Raw genomic sequence first — 13880 nt, forward strand, 5'->3', positions numbered from 1 at the left:
TGCACACATATAAAATGGTAATGGGGAAAAGCAGACTAAAACGCTGTTTGGGTGCTGTGCTCATGAAAGGGCAATTTGCTGATTGAGCTGTCACATCCACAGATGCAGTAATAAAACTAAGCAGGGCAATTACTGTAGATGGAGAACAGTGGGTAGCAGAGAGGAGGGGCATGCAAAATGCTCACCCCTAAAATATCCTGATGGCAGACAACAAGACAAAGCAAACGTGTCGGTCTCTAATAAGCCTGAGCCGAACAAAAATTATGTTAACAGTAACAGATGTCTGCATTTCAGTAGCAGTTTAAATAAAGGCACCCTGTACTAATTCACTCAACCAGGGAATCTATTTTGAGAGCCAAAAAAATTGTAACTTGACAATGGTATCAAAATAATTTCTACAAATTGTATTGTTTCTATCTAATTGAATTGTTACTGAAGGAAAAGTGAATCCACTGCATTGATTTATAAACCTGGATTACAAAAGATTGGTTGCAGTGCCATCTAGTGGTTCTATTGGTAAGTTACAATTAGGGGAAAATTAAAGCTGTTGGATTTAATGCAGTCTTTAAAGGCGATCAATACTCCACAAAGCTTTTATTATAATATGAGAAAACATGTACCCTATTTCACTTACATAAAATACTGCCACATCTGTGTCTAGTGGACTGAAAGAGTGTTACATTTAACAAACAAATTGTCTTTATAATGTAATGTGTCTTGACAATTTTGATAGGGCATTTCCTTTCTGTCCTCAAGTAGACTCAGAGTCCGGGGCCTCCAGCAAATATAAGCTCGAGGGCAGCCTGGATATCTCCATCTGTGGCCTGCAGCGCCCTCAGCATTAGCTCTTCATCCTGGATTCCCATGTCTCTGAGCTGCTGCATCTGAGACTGCCATCTGCCCTAACAACACCAAACACACACAAGAAATACACATTTAAACATTGCTGTCTCAAGTATGTTAAATATGTAATAATAATATGTAAAATGAAATAAAAACATAGCCATACCCATAAAAATAAAGATTTACATAGACTTACTTGTAAAGATGACATGGTGGTGGCTTGGAACGCCTGTTGTAGAGCCTGACTGAACAGATCATTACTGACAGGGGTTCCCGCTGGCATGGGAGTAACACCACTAGAAGGGTCAGCCTAAATAACAGATTTATATGGTCAAATGTATGGTGAATGTCTTTCTAGTTTCAAAGTGAAAAGTATGAATGTGAGTTACTGAGCTGACCTGGCTTGTTGTGGTAGGGGTGACTGCACTGCTGTCTGGAGTACTAGCCAGAGCCAAGGCTGTGGCGAGTTCACTCTGCGTGATCGGTCGTGGGCCTGTGGCTCCACTGTGGCTCAGAGACACAGGTCTCATTCCTGACGATGGCCCTGATCTGTTTGATTGAGCTGCTGATGGACTCTGTGAAAATATATTATATTTTTTAAATTACTAACTAATTAAATATTTGTATCATATAATGGATAATACAGTTTACTCACAGACTGGAACTCTTCCTCATCATCAGACATGCCTTCAAACATAAATCCTCCTGTCAAATAAAACCAAATACATCATTAAAAACTCACTGGTGACAGAGTAATGAACATATTTTAAATAATAAACATAAAGAGCTGACAATTGTACTAGACCCTTGATTTACCTGGCATGTCACTGTAAGAGCTGGAAGAGACATTGCGCGATGAGCTGGTGCTGGATTGTGCAGGCATACTTCCTGCCACAGAGTGTAGAACCAGGATGATAGCATTCACCAAAGCTGGATGTGAGCTAATCAACCTGCAAAAGGATGACATATTTTAGACATTAACAAAAGTCAACATTATGATCTGTATATATCAACGCACTCATCCAACATGTTGGGATCTGTAAATTGTACAAAGAGGTCTTTGTCCTGGAGTACACCTAAGATAAAACAGGGACACATAAAACATTGATTTGTTTTCTATAGAATCTAATAGATTAAGAAAATTATCATACCAAGAGCAACGGGGTCAGATCTGAGGCCTGGTGTAGCCACAATTATTTGATCCAGAGATTCTTTATTTGTCAACATTTTGTAAACCTATTGGGGCAAATAAACACATGCAAGTTAACCCGATACATTTACGTGTTAAACTACCATAACAAAACTGATGGAAACCTTTCTTTTGACAAAAGAAATGTCAATTAAATTAATTGCTAGGGAAGAGAAATATGGGAGATAGCATATACAGATTCTGCATCCTCTCAGAGGCTGTATTCAAACCTAAAACACTGAAGCAGGCAACTAGTTCTGTTTATAATACTCAGTACAAATGTGCTTTAGTTCTACCACTGACAACAAATAAATCTTACCGCATCTCTGTAGGATGAGTTGAGAGAATGAAGAGCAGCATGAAAAACTCTAAACTCTCTGGCAGCTGTTGCTCTATTCACAGGCTCTACATTACAACAACACATTCAGTGTTAGTTAGACAATTATTACTACACCAAATTAAGTTCCAGTTCCAAAAACAACAACAACAACAAAAAAACAAAAACAACCTGGAGCACTCTCAGGCTCTGGCCAACTCTTTTTGAGGATGTGTATGGTGGACCCATTCTGAATGCCATAAGAATCTAAAGTAAGGTCGTCCTTCAATTTCCTGCCACAGTGGACCAGCTCTAATTTACAAAACAAACACAAAAAGAACAGTTTTGTTACTAAGAACGTATAATATTCTAGGTAGTCGTTTTCAACGATATCTTTTGCAAACCTATTAGTTCTGGATCTGGAATAGAGTCAGGCAGCTGCGCGGCCACCAGCTGCTTCAGGGTCGCCACTCTGTACCCTCCAGGTGGGACGTCTCCGGGCATCATCTCTGGGAAGTGGAATTTGGATTTGGGCTGGTCTACAAGCTTGAGAGACAGATGCCAATCCGAGGACGCCATAACTGCCTTGATTTTAAACCAAAAACAGGCTTTAACTAGTGAACAACGACTTAGCTAAAAACAAGTTGCAGTGTTATTGTGATATCATAGCATTGCCAAGCAAACTATCACGTATAAAACACAATCCAAGATTTAACAGCCAATGATATAAACTATCAATTATTGTTATTGTTCAAAATTGCTCGACAAAATTCAGAATTTTCTTCAGATAAATGTAGCAAACGTGAAAGTATTTGCACACTCACCATTGTATTGTTGACGTTCACCTACTTCCTGGTTAATGTCACGTGGTTCATGTTGCGTTCACTGACAAAACAAAATAGTAACTACCACTTTACGACATACAGCAAAATACATATAAGAATACAGAAATTAAGACGTACTGCGGTTAAATCTTAATACATGTCGTCTATTTTAGTTTAATGATACATTGAGTACTGAGTTGTATTTAAATATGTATATTTTATAGTAAAGTTAAAATGTGGTTCATATGTTGTAAAGACATAGTCGACATAACTCAAAACGAAAAATTTACATATTAGGATGGAATAGTTTATTTTGTCTAAGAAAAATTGTCTTACGGATTACGGACACGGAAGAGTTAACACGGGGTCGAGTGAGAGGGGAATCTTGCCCCTCTGTATGACATCACCGCTGGACAAAGCAGCAAGGAGTGGTTTGTGGAAGGATCCCGTCCCAAATCAATGGAACACACTCTTTGAGACAGGAGAAAAGACATCATCTTATTGCCTTATTTAACGACAAAGACCTCTGATTTTCCTCATCGCAGTTAAGTCGCTCATACTTCCTTTTTGGTATGCCTAGTTGTGGATAAAACAAGGAGAGCTGCTGCTTTGGACAGTCACCGTCGCTGGATGCTTGGCTGTTTCTAACTTTAGCAGTCCTAATGGTAAGCAGAAAGATATTGTTAAATGCAATTGAAGCATAGCAGTCATGCGGATTTACACGAGTTCAAACACAGACTCTTCCTTTGAACTGAAGAGCAACAGTTGCGTCGCGCTGCACAGCTTTACTCTGTCTACTTAAAAGTGCTTTTCTAATGAATTTTAAAGATGTGTCTGAGATGCGTGAATCAAGACTACGCCCTCGTCTGGCAAACGTTAACATCTGCCCCCATAAAAGAGCACAAAAGTGTAAGATGTCAAGTCAGCACATTGGCCATGCAGCATACAGACATGATTATTTTTGCCTCCATAAAGTACACTGTATAGTTTATATTGTTATGCAATTACAATGTAGTGTATTAGTAGATATAACTATTATTTTTATTTCATATGTGAGGCATTTTAATGTTTTAATATTGCCCATTAGAGTTTCAATAATGCAACAGTAACATTTTTTCTTTTTTTTGTAATGCATTGTACAGATCATGAAGACATTGATTTTTGGTCAGCAGTTTGTGATCTTTGACTTTGAACCCATACAATGTAAGCAAAAAAAGTGGGGAACGATGTAGTTTTTATAGGCCTCCTCCGGGGCTCTAGTCTGAGTCTAGTGCTTCAGTGATTAAACCCTTTGATGGTTTCCTTGTGTCTATAATGTGCACCACAAGCAGACTTTAGTTTGGTGTGTTGGCACTTTGCACCTCATACTTGAGCTCTTTCAGGTAACACATAACTTAGCTTTTTTGTCACATTTTACTCCGATAGGCTACTTTTTTTTACCATGCTATTGCACTAAAATCATGGCTTAACTTTTAGCTGTTACTTGGGTTAAAGTGTTGACCAGCTTCCTCTCTGCGGCTGCTATAATGGAACCCTAATTAAAATGTGGAAAAGAAGGATCACAATACGCCCAGAACTGACCAGAACTGAAGATGCGGCTTGGATGAGCAGCGAAACGTCTTCACTTTTAGAACTTTTTGTCCAGTTGACAGATTAGAATTTTTCTTTTACTACAACACGCCCAACTTAGAACGTAGAATGGAGTATTTTTTTCACTTTGCTGTTAAAGATACAGACATTGTTCTTGTTCTTAAACAGGGTCAAAGTACATTAAGCAGTAACATCAGACATCAGAAAACATCAAGTATTATTTAGATCCAACCTCACAAAAGTCTAAGAATAGGGGCTGGGAGGCATCTAATGTCTAATATAAAATTGTTGGGATAGGTTAGCTTAAATGATAGATTTTGTTAAAATAAACATTTGCTTACTCCTCACTAGACTTCCAGGCAGCACAGTGTTCATTTGTTGTATGGTGTAGTTAAACAGAGTCATGTTGCTTTTCTTTTCCTGTAAAACCACAGAGAATGACTTGGACTTTTCCTGTCAGCTGTGGAAGTTCCCTGCTGTCATCACCTCCCCACTCACACAGAACCAGACAAAGCCACTGTTTGGGCAGAGAAAAGTTCAGTCCTTTGTCTGTCTAGATGGAGGCAGACATTATTTCCTGTCTTTATCATTTATTGACATCCATATTTATTAAAGCATTGTGTCATGCCACCTTGAACTAACGCTGTTGTCTTTTTACAGTTAGTGTGTGAAGCGTACTTCTTCAAATCAAATCCATCACAGAAGACCATGCTGTCCCTCCTGCTGCCCGCCATGATGGCTCTACACACTGTGGGTTAGTATCTCTTTTGCCTCTGCTCTGGATATATGAATATGTGTGTGTGTGTGTCCACGCTGAAATCCACAAAAGAGCTCCTCAAACTATCATTCCAGTCCAGCGGTAGAAAAATGTGAAAGACACAGGGCATATCCCATTGAAACAAAAGCCACTACCTCAAGTGATGATATTTGTCACAACTCTAGTGTTTACAGTATACTTAGAGTTGTATCATGAGGCATTTTTTTTTATATTATTTTCATTATTATTCAACTTGTAAAACAAAATAGCTTTGACCTTTTGCCGACAGGTGAGGAATATAGCTTAAGGCTAGGGTGTAAAAATTAGCTTGGAGTGCACTTTTTGTGGTGTGACTCAGAATCCGTGGTAAAGTTCTTCTAGTTCTGCTCACTGTGACTGTTACTCACACACTCTGAAGTTTCACTTCTGTGTGGTGATGTACACATAAATCTTGTATCTTCATAAAAATACAAATAACTCAAACTCCCTGAATCGCATCAGAATGATAAAGTAAATAATACAATTGTTAGCTAACTGTATCAAAACACAATGGTACATTTGTTTAGCCTCAAGAAGACAGAATAGAATTTTGAAGTATGCTTTTCAAAACCCACAAAGCTAAAGTTTTATCTCCCCAAAACATTTAAAAAAGATCCCTTCCACTCTCTGCTTTCTGGTTGAGCTGAGACAAGGTCCTGTTGGCCATTGGTGGCACATTTCAATCAGGCTGAATGTGTGCAGTGGTTCATTAGGGACTATTCTGTCCTGGTCCGATAGGCCTGAGGCCTGCTCATTACTGAGTGGATCTGCTTCCTCTGTCTCTGTCTGAAGAGACCCAGAGAAGGAGTGCCATGCACTGATGGAGCGCTTTAACTCATTCTAATGGGCTATTAGACCACCTCACACAATAATTCATATCTCGCTTACCTGAGAACCAAAAGGATGCGAGCTAGTTATAAGCAAGACAATACTGTAAAATGTATGATAATTACAGCTTTATATCCCTTTCCTGCTATTATTATATGTGGGATATAACTTTTTTCAGTTTGTCGGTCTGTCTGTCTGATCTCTATGATGTTTTATCAAACCCAGAAATGTGCATCAGTGCTTTAGGCAGTGCAGCCAGTAACTTTTAACTTTTGTATCCTTCAATGACCTTCGACCTCTAAGCAAGCATTGTTAATTCTAAAAGCGATTACTTACATCTAGGCAAGTGTAACACAAAACTAAAAGACCTGCAGAATGTTGTTATGTTATCTGAAATCCAGCAACACAAGTGAACACGCTGACAGGTTACCTTCTAATCATATTATTATGAGTCAACAAGACGGACAGGAGCATAGCAATGGCATGATTCAGTAAACCCTTTGGCACCCTCCACACATCCGACGACAGCCTATGGCGCCACTAACAGGATGCTGCCGAGCTAATTGCTTGTGTAGTTGTCATACTCTGCGCTCTGTTAGCATCATCATGTGCAGTACCCATGCCAAACAATAAGAATCCATCCAAATGCTGAAAGCCGACCTGAATTCACTGGCTCACTGATGGGAGCTGTAAGGTAATTTAAATTTATTAACATAATTGGATAGATTGCATCTCCTCCTCCAGCAGCAGCAGACAGCAGCCTCACATTATGGCTGGGCCCCAGAGCGTGAAAATGGCCTGCATCTCTGGTGTACTCTTTAAAAGGTCTGCTAACTATGAATGCCCTCATCCTGTCCTCCCTCTTGTCTCCACTGCAATTGATTCTGCAGAGAGGGGACACTTTAGCTGCTGCTAGAAATTCAATTTAGGGTTATTACCCCGTATCTGTGATGTTCTTGCTAATTTGATTGTGTCCAGTGAAGTGTCCCTTTTAAAAACAATGGAGGACAAGCTCAACTAAGATTGGTTTCGACGCAATGCATACCTAATGACAAGTCTCTATTGGGTGTTGGGTCGTTTCTCACCAATTCATTGAAACAAAGTACATTATAACCCAACAAGCAGCTCTCATGATTATTTCAACAAGTTCCTAAAATGCAGCCTGGTGGGATCCTTAAAAAATTGATAAGGCTAATATGCAGAGAATGCAGTACTGGAGCCTTCGAGCCATATGCGAGAGTGCCGTGCGTCGAGTGGCTTGTGATAAATGACCAGAACGGATGCTGAGGATGCACAGAGCTAAGCTAGGCCTGCCTCTGGGTTGTGGCTCCACTGATGTGATACTGGGTGACTCTGTATTCAAAAAAGGCAGGTGGCGAGCACTGACTCTTACTTAACCTTGCATAATAATGTATGTGTGAATCAGCAAAAGATGATGTGAGAGTTCATCAGACAATACCTGAAAAAAGTCAGCATTTACACAAGCAGCTTTTAACTTTAAAAATGAGTACCTTGGCTTTATCAAAAAAATCTCTTCTTGACCTGTTGAACTTTCCACTTATTAATAATCAAGGATAAGAGGAGTGTCTCTGAGTGGAGTGGGGGTGAATAAAAGTTAGAGTACACCTAACAAATTCACTCCACACACAATGATAGTATTATTAATCCAAGCTAGTAAGTATCTACAAATCTACTGGGCAATATGGTGATCACAAATTAAATCCTGATATTTTGATTATATCGTCAAATCGTGACTTAGTACTTTTCTGTGTACTAAAGATCTATGCTCAAAGACAGACACTTTTCCCCACTCTTTTCTCCTATTGTTCATGCACCGAGTGAGTGAGGAAGATCAGAAGAACCAAATAGCTTTAGTTACATTAATTGTGATCAAATCAATATCGTGATCTTGGCTCTAAAAAATCATTACATATTTTTTTGGCATATCACCCCTAATGTACACTGTTATCTTTAATTTTTACCAAAATGAGAATAGGCCACATACTCAGGTACTGAAATTGTGTTTTGGTAAAAGCTGGAGTTATAAAGCATAGATTAATGATGTGTTTTTGACATGGATGGATAACATTTGGATTTGCTACATCATTATTTAGATGTTTTGGAGATCAGACAGCATGTCGAATATAAAGGAAATGTCTTAAATGCATTAACAGATGTTGTTGAGGCAAGATTATTTCAGTGGTCAACTGGTCAGCGATTTTTGCTCGACTAGTCAAACAATTATTTGTATTGTATGTTGAGACTTTAAATACATTAATCAACCAAATAAAAGTTGTGACATGATGACCGAAGGCTTCTAAATAGAAAATATTTACGAATAAAGTGTGATGTTTTATGTTGATCATGTAGGAAAGTTGTCTTTTTCTATGTGTTTTAGAGTCTGTATAGTCCACATAAATATTACGATTATCAAAATATGACTGATTATTTTTTATAGTCGATTAGCTGTGATTAGTTAATGGTTGCAGCCCTAAAAGAAGGTATAGGGGAATTTCCAGAATGTAATATAATAAGACAAGAATTTGGTGTCAAAGCATGAACTTTACAGATGAGCAGTACTATCCTGCCTAATAACTTTCTTTATTTTTCTTATACGCAGGCAGGAGGTTTGCCCTTTTCTGTCAACTGTTCCTCACTTGCCTCTATTATCTGACTTACAGAGCCCATTAGGAGGTTATCGACGGGATATGAGATGACATGCAAGAATATAAAAAAGCACAGCAAAGGAAGAAGCTGAGATAAGATGCGGTTTGAAAAAAAAAAAAAAAACATTATATGGCACAATAGAGTCCCACTTTGATTTATGACATTGCTGAAAATAAGTAAGTCCTTGTCTCTCCTATCTCCCGTCACCTGCTGTAACTCTGCTTGAACAAAAGGCTTCATACTCTACTGAGGGGAAATATTAAGTTCATACTGTTCTTGGCTTCACGTTACAAGGATTCAGATTTTAAATTACTTCATTGTTTGTATTCCATGGTTGCCACAACATTGTGTTACTGTCATTAAATACCTTTGCCCATGATACCACCAGATTCTCAGACAATGATAGTTAAAGAAATCTGGCTCTTGTAGAATAAAATCACATTTTCCCCCTTTACTGTCGTTGGTTTTATGTCTGGAATAACTATAATGGAAATGCCTTCAGATCTTCGAGTCTTGTGTGGTTGCTTTCATAACCATAAGGGGGCAGTGTTATAAAAGCATTTGCCTTTAGCCATTAGCCTTGCCTTTCCCTGTTCAGTGCTGTTGGTTTTGTACCTGTTTACTCTGCTGTGTCAATATTGCCCGTGCAGTTTGTCCTTCAGTGTTGCTTGATTTTTCTTATGAACTCAAATTTAAAATTTAGTTCCCCCTCTGTTGTCTTCTTTTTTTAAGTCATCCGATTGCAGCAGCACGTAAGATCTTGCTGTGTGATCTTGGAGGCTTGAGATGTTTGAAAATCCTCATATAAATAAATGTATTGATTCTATACTTGCCTAGTTCTAATTATGACATTTATGAGTGACTGCAGTGTGGTTCAATCTTATTGAAGTGTGGCACTTTGCAATGGAGTTGTAACCTGGAGACGATATTGAATGGTTTGCGACATCACATGTTGGTGTACTCGGATCAGATTATGAAGAAAGGCTTAAAAGGAAAAGGTATCAAGATGTGGAGAAGATGATCTTCAGTTGTAAACACCCAAATTATTATAGGCTCACATCTGAACGCATACCAGAGAACTACCAGGTAATGGCATGTTCTTAATTTTTGAAGTGTATCTTAGTTCCATAATTAATTACGCTACATATTTGAGACAACAAAAATTACACCAAGATGTAACTCTATAATATCTAAATTAACAGAAGAATTTGTACTGTAAAAATAAATTCACAATTTTACTATTGTTCCATCTATGACCTGTGTTAGCTCAAGAAGCCCTGCCTAAAACATTCCTGGAAATTAAAAGTATGGACAATGGGACATTTTTGCTCAGTCCACTTTTGCACAGCAGTGTAGGCGACATTTGTCCATTGCCTCTTGTATCTATTTGTATGTGACAGTCCAAGGGCCAGGCACCTGTGTAGCTGTGTGTCTGACATGTTTGTGTGCTGATAGGAGCCCCTCTGCTCGGGAGCCTCAGCGTCTCTATTGTAGTGTCAGGGATCTCCGTGTCCAATCCCTCAGACAGTGTGCGGCTATGGAGCTGTCAGGAGACATGCAGGTGTGGAATATCAATGTGCTCGCTGGCCTTTGGGTGTCTCTGTCTGCGTCAAATTGTCTGGTGTTTGTGTATGTGAGGGGCAGAATGCTTTTTGTTTGCATTTACTGGATACTAAAACAATTATTTACCAAAGCACTGATGTGGATCCTGTAGAGCAGAGAAACATAGTGATGTACCCTGACATGAAAGCACATTACCTTTTTGAGGCAAAAGTCATGGGCTACAAATATTGATTATGTTCACAGAAAATTGCTGGTTTGGACTTCTCATTTTTGACTACCAATACCAATCTTTGAGTGGGTTTAGCATGTTTTTTGGGTGTTCTAAAATGATTCACTTAGGTTTACTATTTTTTCTTCCTGTCCAAAGACATGCATGTGTCCAGAATTCTTGTGAATATTCAGGTATGCTGTGGGGGCCGTGAATCTTTTGTAAAAGGTTTGATCACTTTTATTTATAGCTTCCTTTATCCTTTATAAAACATTTCTCTGCAATTTGTCAGTCTTCAGTTGCCTATGAGCTCCATATGCTTGAAAAAAACATAATTTAGCCTTTTAAACCAGCTCTGACTGCAAAATGCTGAGTTTCGTACAGAATCATTTACTGCTGTCCAGTTTTCCATAAAACATAATAACCCAACCATGGAATGTTCCAGCTCGTGTTCAGCTCCATTGTCCATCTGTGCACTCAGTATGTTCACATCATTACTGCGTCAAAAAGTTCTCAATGATTATGTACTTTTGGTAGACTTTTGGACTGGCTATAATGAGGAAGAAGATTTTAAAAAGATTATAAAAAGTCCAGGCACAGATGTCTAATTACCTGTATACCTGTTACCTAGGTAGACCAAGTGGGTGACCTCAGATTTGCTCAACCCACATGGTCCAAATTCACACTCCAGCACTTGCAATGTTAAATTACAATCTCTGAAACCAATGAATAGATTAAGATGTTAAACTTGAAAGTGACAGGTTAGCAGGTATTGTCTTGTTCTTGTAAAGAAAGTTGAGAGTTGGCTGAAGATCATTTGCAGTTGTGTCAGTAGCCGATGCCCTATGCCTCGCTGCTAAGTTGGGCTCATTGCCAAAGCTCGCAAAGGCAGTAATGAGTTTATTTCATGTGGGCTGTGAAAGAGGCCGTCTCTGTCTCACAGGCACTCAAACAGAGCTGAGGCCCATAAACACAAAGTGCACTGTGTAAATTCCCATGGCCCAGAGTCTCCCTGGCTGCGCTCTCTGCTCCTCTGCATCTCTTTATCAGTGAGCGGAGGAGAGACGAGACCCTACTTTACCTCCACTTTGACAGGACACTATGCTATGTTATGGTAAATGAAATAGCGGTTTGATCGTTCTATCATTGGTGCTTTTTGATTATGTGTTATGGCCGCCTTATAGAGCCCATATGCAGCCAGATGTGATCCATAGAGTACTGGCGGCAGGGGATGTGTCCCAATGGTTCAATTCAATAAACAAGTTTATTACTATACCTCAAAGTGGCTGCTTCTAACAGACAGATGGCACATTCCCTAATTCATCACAAGGGACATTCAGCAACGAAACTTTAGTGTACTTTTTATTTATTTAGTTTTAATTAATTTTATTAAGTGATATATTGTAATGATTACGTTTTTTTAAACAACTACTTTACAATCATTGGCTATGTTTACATACACTCCGAAATCTTCTCATTATATGATTTCTTTATTCACCTTATTCCAGAAGTTGCTGTGGGCGCTGCCATCGTCATTAGGGTTGTGTTATTTTACATCTTGAGCAAATAAGTTCTATACAGACTACAAAGCCAAATGAATCTACTTTTTCCAAATTCTCTATTAATAATTATGGGATTCCCACTTAACCACATTTACGGCAAAAAAGGGGCAGGGCGGAGTAAGGTTAACAGAAACACCATGTAAACCGTTGCATCTGATGTGCGTAATCTGGTTTCATCAGTGTTCACAGCTGTGCCGGTGTTGAATTCTCTAAAAATCCACTGACATGTTTCTCTTGGGCATTCAAACACAAGCCAAAAATCAGACCTAATTATCTGATTTTAGTTATCCGATTTTTTTGGCCAATCTAAATGTACTCGGCGACGTTGGTGATAAATGGATAAATGGAGAAACTGAGGCGGTTGTTAGTTTCGCTTCTAGTGGAACAAGCACAGGTTCATTCTTTTGACATTTTGAAGATGCTGCACTGTTACACAACTCGACATAAATGTATCTCACTACTCCACATTACAGGTCGTTCACAAACAGACGGTTTACTGTAAACAGCCGCAGCTCAAAAATAACCCACTGCGCTGCTGCAATTTCCTTTGACTTCACCTCTGATGAACCTTACATTTTTGATGACGTCAGCGGTGCGGCCCCCCGTCTGTGAGCGTCGTGTGGTACTAAACGCTCCCCTCTGGGCGCTCTCCAAGTGCAGGTCAGCCCCTCTACACAAGGTGCCCGTGCAATGCCGTGTCCTCAGAGGGCCCTCCAAACAGAGCTAGGTCAGCGCTGAAGGAAGCCAAAAGAAAAGTGCTTATACTTAATGCATTTCATGTGGTCCCTAGAAGCTTGTCTTCTCTAGATTAGAAGCACTTTTTCCCGACTTGTTTATGTTATTGTGCTTTCATCTCGAAAAATCGAGGAAATCGGTGTCACGGTCTTGAGCGGTGGGTTTAGAAGTAGCAAAATTGGTGAGAAAATTTGTGACAACATAAATAATGCATATAAGAGCAGAAATAAGAAACAAGAAGATGTGTACATTGTTAGGCATTAAACAGTCACCTTTGTGTGCCAAGTACTAAAGCCAGCATTAGAATAATAATGAAAGCTTTTTATACTGTATCTGCCCTTTCTGATCCGTCCTTTTAGTCATGTTGAGGGATTAGTGTGGGACTCACCATATAGTAGCTTCCTTGACTTGTTCTCAGATAGTATCTATAAGTATGTGCTGGCTCGTTGCTTCTTCTTCTTCCCCCTAACCTCTATCCCCTACAACTTTGTGCTATGACTCATTCTGGGCTGTGTTTCTCTTGCTGTGTGTGATACACTGTTTATACAAGAACTGTCACTGAACCACATGCTTACCCCGAACACAACAACCTGCTCATTAGTGCAAAGGTTGGGATGCATGTAAAGGCAAAGGCAGACACACATGCATTATTTTGTCCTTATTGAAGTGGAACAACACCAAGTTTTTGAATGTGAGAGTAATACAGTGTACATGGGGAACTGTTCTAAATACAGGAACAGCATGTAAAAGTATCAAGTA

The 13880-nt window shown here is 39.1% G+C and overlaps 2 protein-coding genes across 3 annotated transcripts in view; one reads left to right on the top strand and one right to left on the bottom strand.

The window, feature by feature from the left end:
- Positions 1 to 580: 580 nt before the first annotated feature.
- ubl7b (ubiquitin-like 7b (bone marrow stromal cell-derived)) lies at positions 581 to 3235 on the bottom strand. Its single transcript, XM_033985081.2, has 11 exons — positions 3173 to 3235; positions 2753 to 2933; positions 2541 to 2660; positions 2352 to 2437; positions 1995 to 2079; positions 1862 to 1919; positions 1660 to 1793; positions 1499 to 1548; positions 1242 to 1418; positions 1040 to 1153; positions 581 to 902 (listed from the first exon to the last, which is right to left on the bottom strand). Exons 1-11 carry the CDS (start codon positions 3173 to 3175, stop codon positions 762 to 764), a joined length of 1149 nt encoding a protein of 382 aa, XP_033840972.1. The 5' UTR covers positions 3176 to 3235; the 3' UTR covers positions 581 to 761.
- A 280-nt stretch (positions 3236 to 3515) lies between these two features.
- The window catches only part of cd276 (CD276 molecule), a 60120-nt gene continuing 49755 nt past the window's right edge, over positions 3516 to 13880 (top strand). For both annotated transcript variants that reach the window (XM_033985100.2, XM_033985092.2), the window contains exons 1-2: positions 3516 to 3837; positions 5423 to 5516. In XM_033985100.2, coding sequence (XP_033840991.1) covers positions 3835 to 3837; positions 5423 to 5516 — 97 coding nt within the window. In that variant the 5' untranslated portion in view covers positions 3516 to 3834. The remainder of the gene's footprint in view (positions 3838 to 5422; positions 5517 to 13880) is intronic.

Source organism: Periophthalmus magnuspinnatus, chromosome 3, assembly GCF_009829125.3.
Source record: "Periophthalmus magnuspinnatus isolate fPerMag1 chromosome 3, fPerMag1.2.pri, whole genome shotgun sequence".
Taxonomy (NCBI): domain Eukaryota; kingdom Metazoa; phylum Chordata; class Actinopteri; order Gobiiformes; family Gobiidae; genus Periophthalmus; species Periophthalmus magnuspinnatus.

Bases quoted from the DNA above. Each gene is read 5' to 3' on its own strand.
- ubl7b (XM_033985081.2), bottom strand. The intron at 2,438-2,540 runs GTTGTTTTTGTT...GTTGTAATGTAG, and splicing joins AGAGCCTGAGAGTGCTCCAG to AGCCTGTGAATAGAGCAACA. The intron at 1,920-1,994 runs GTATGATAATTT...GTTTTATCTTAG, and splicing joins ATCTGACCCCGTTGCTCTTG to GTGTACTCCAGGACAAAGAC.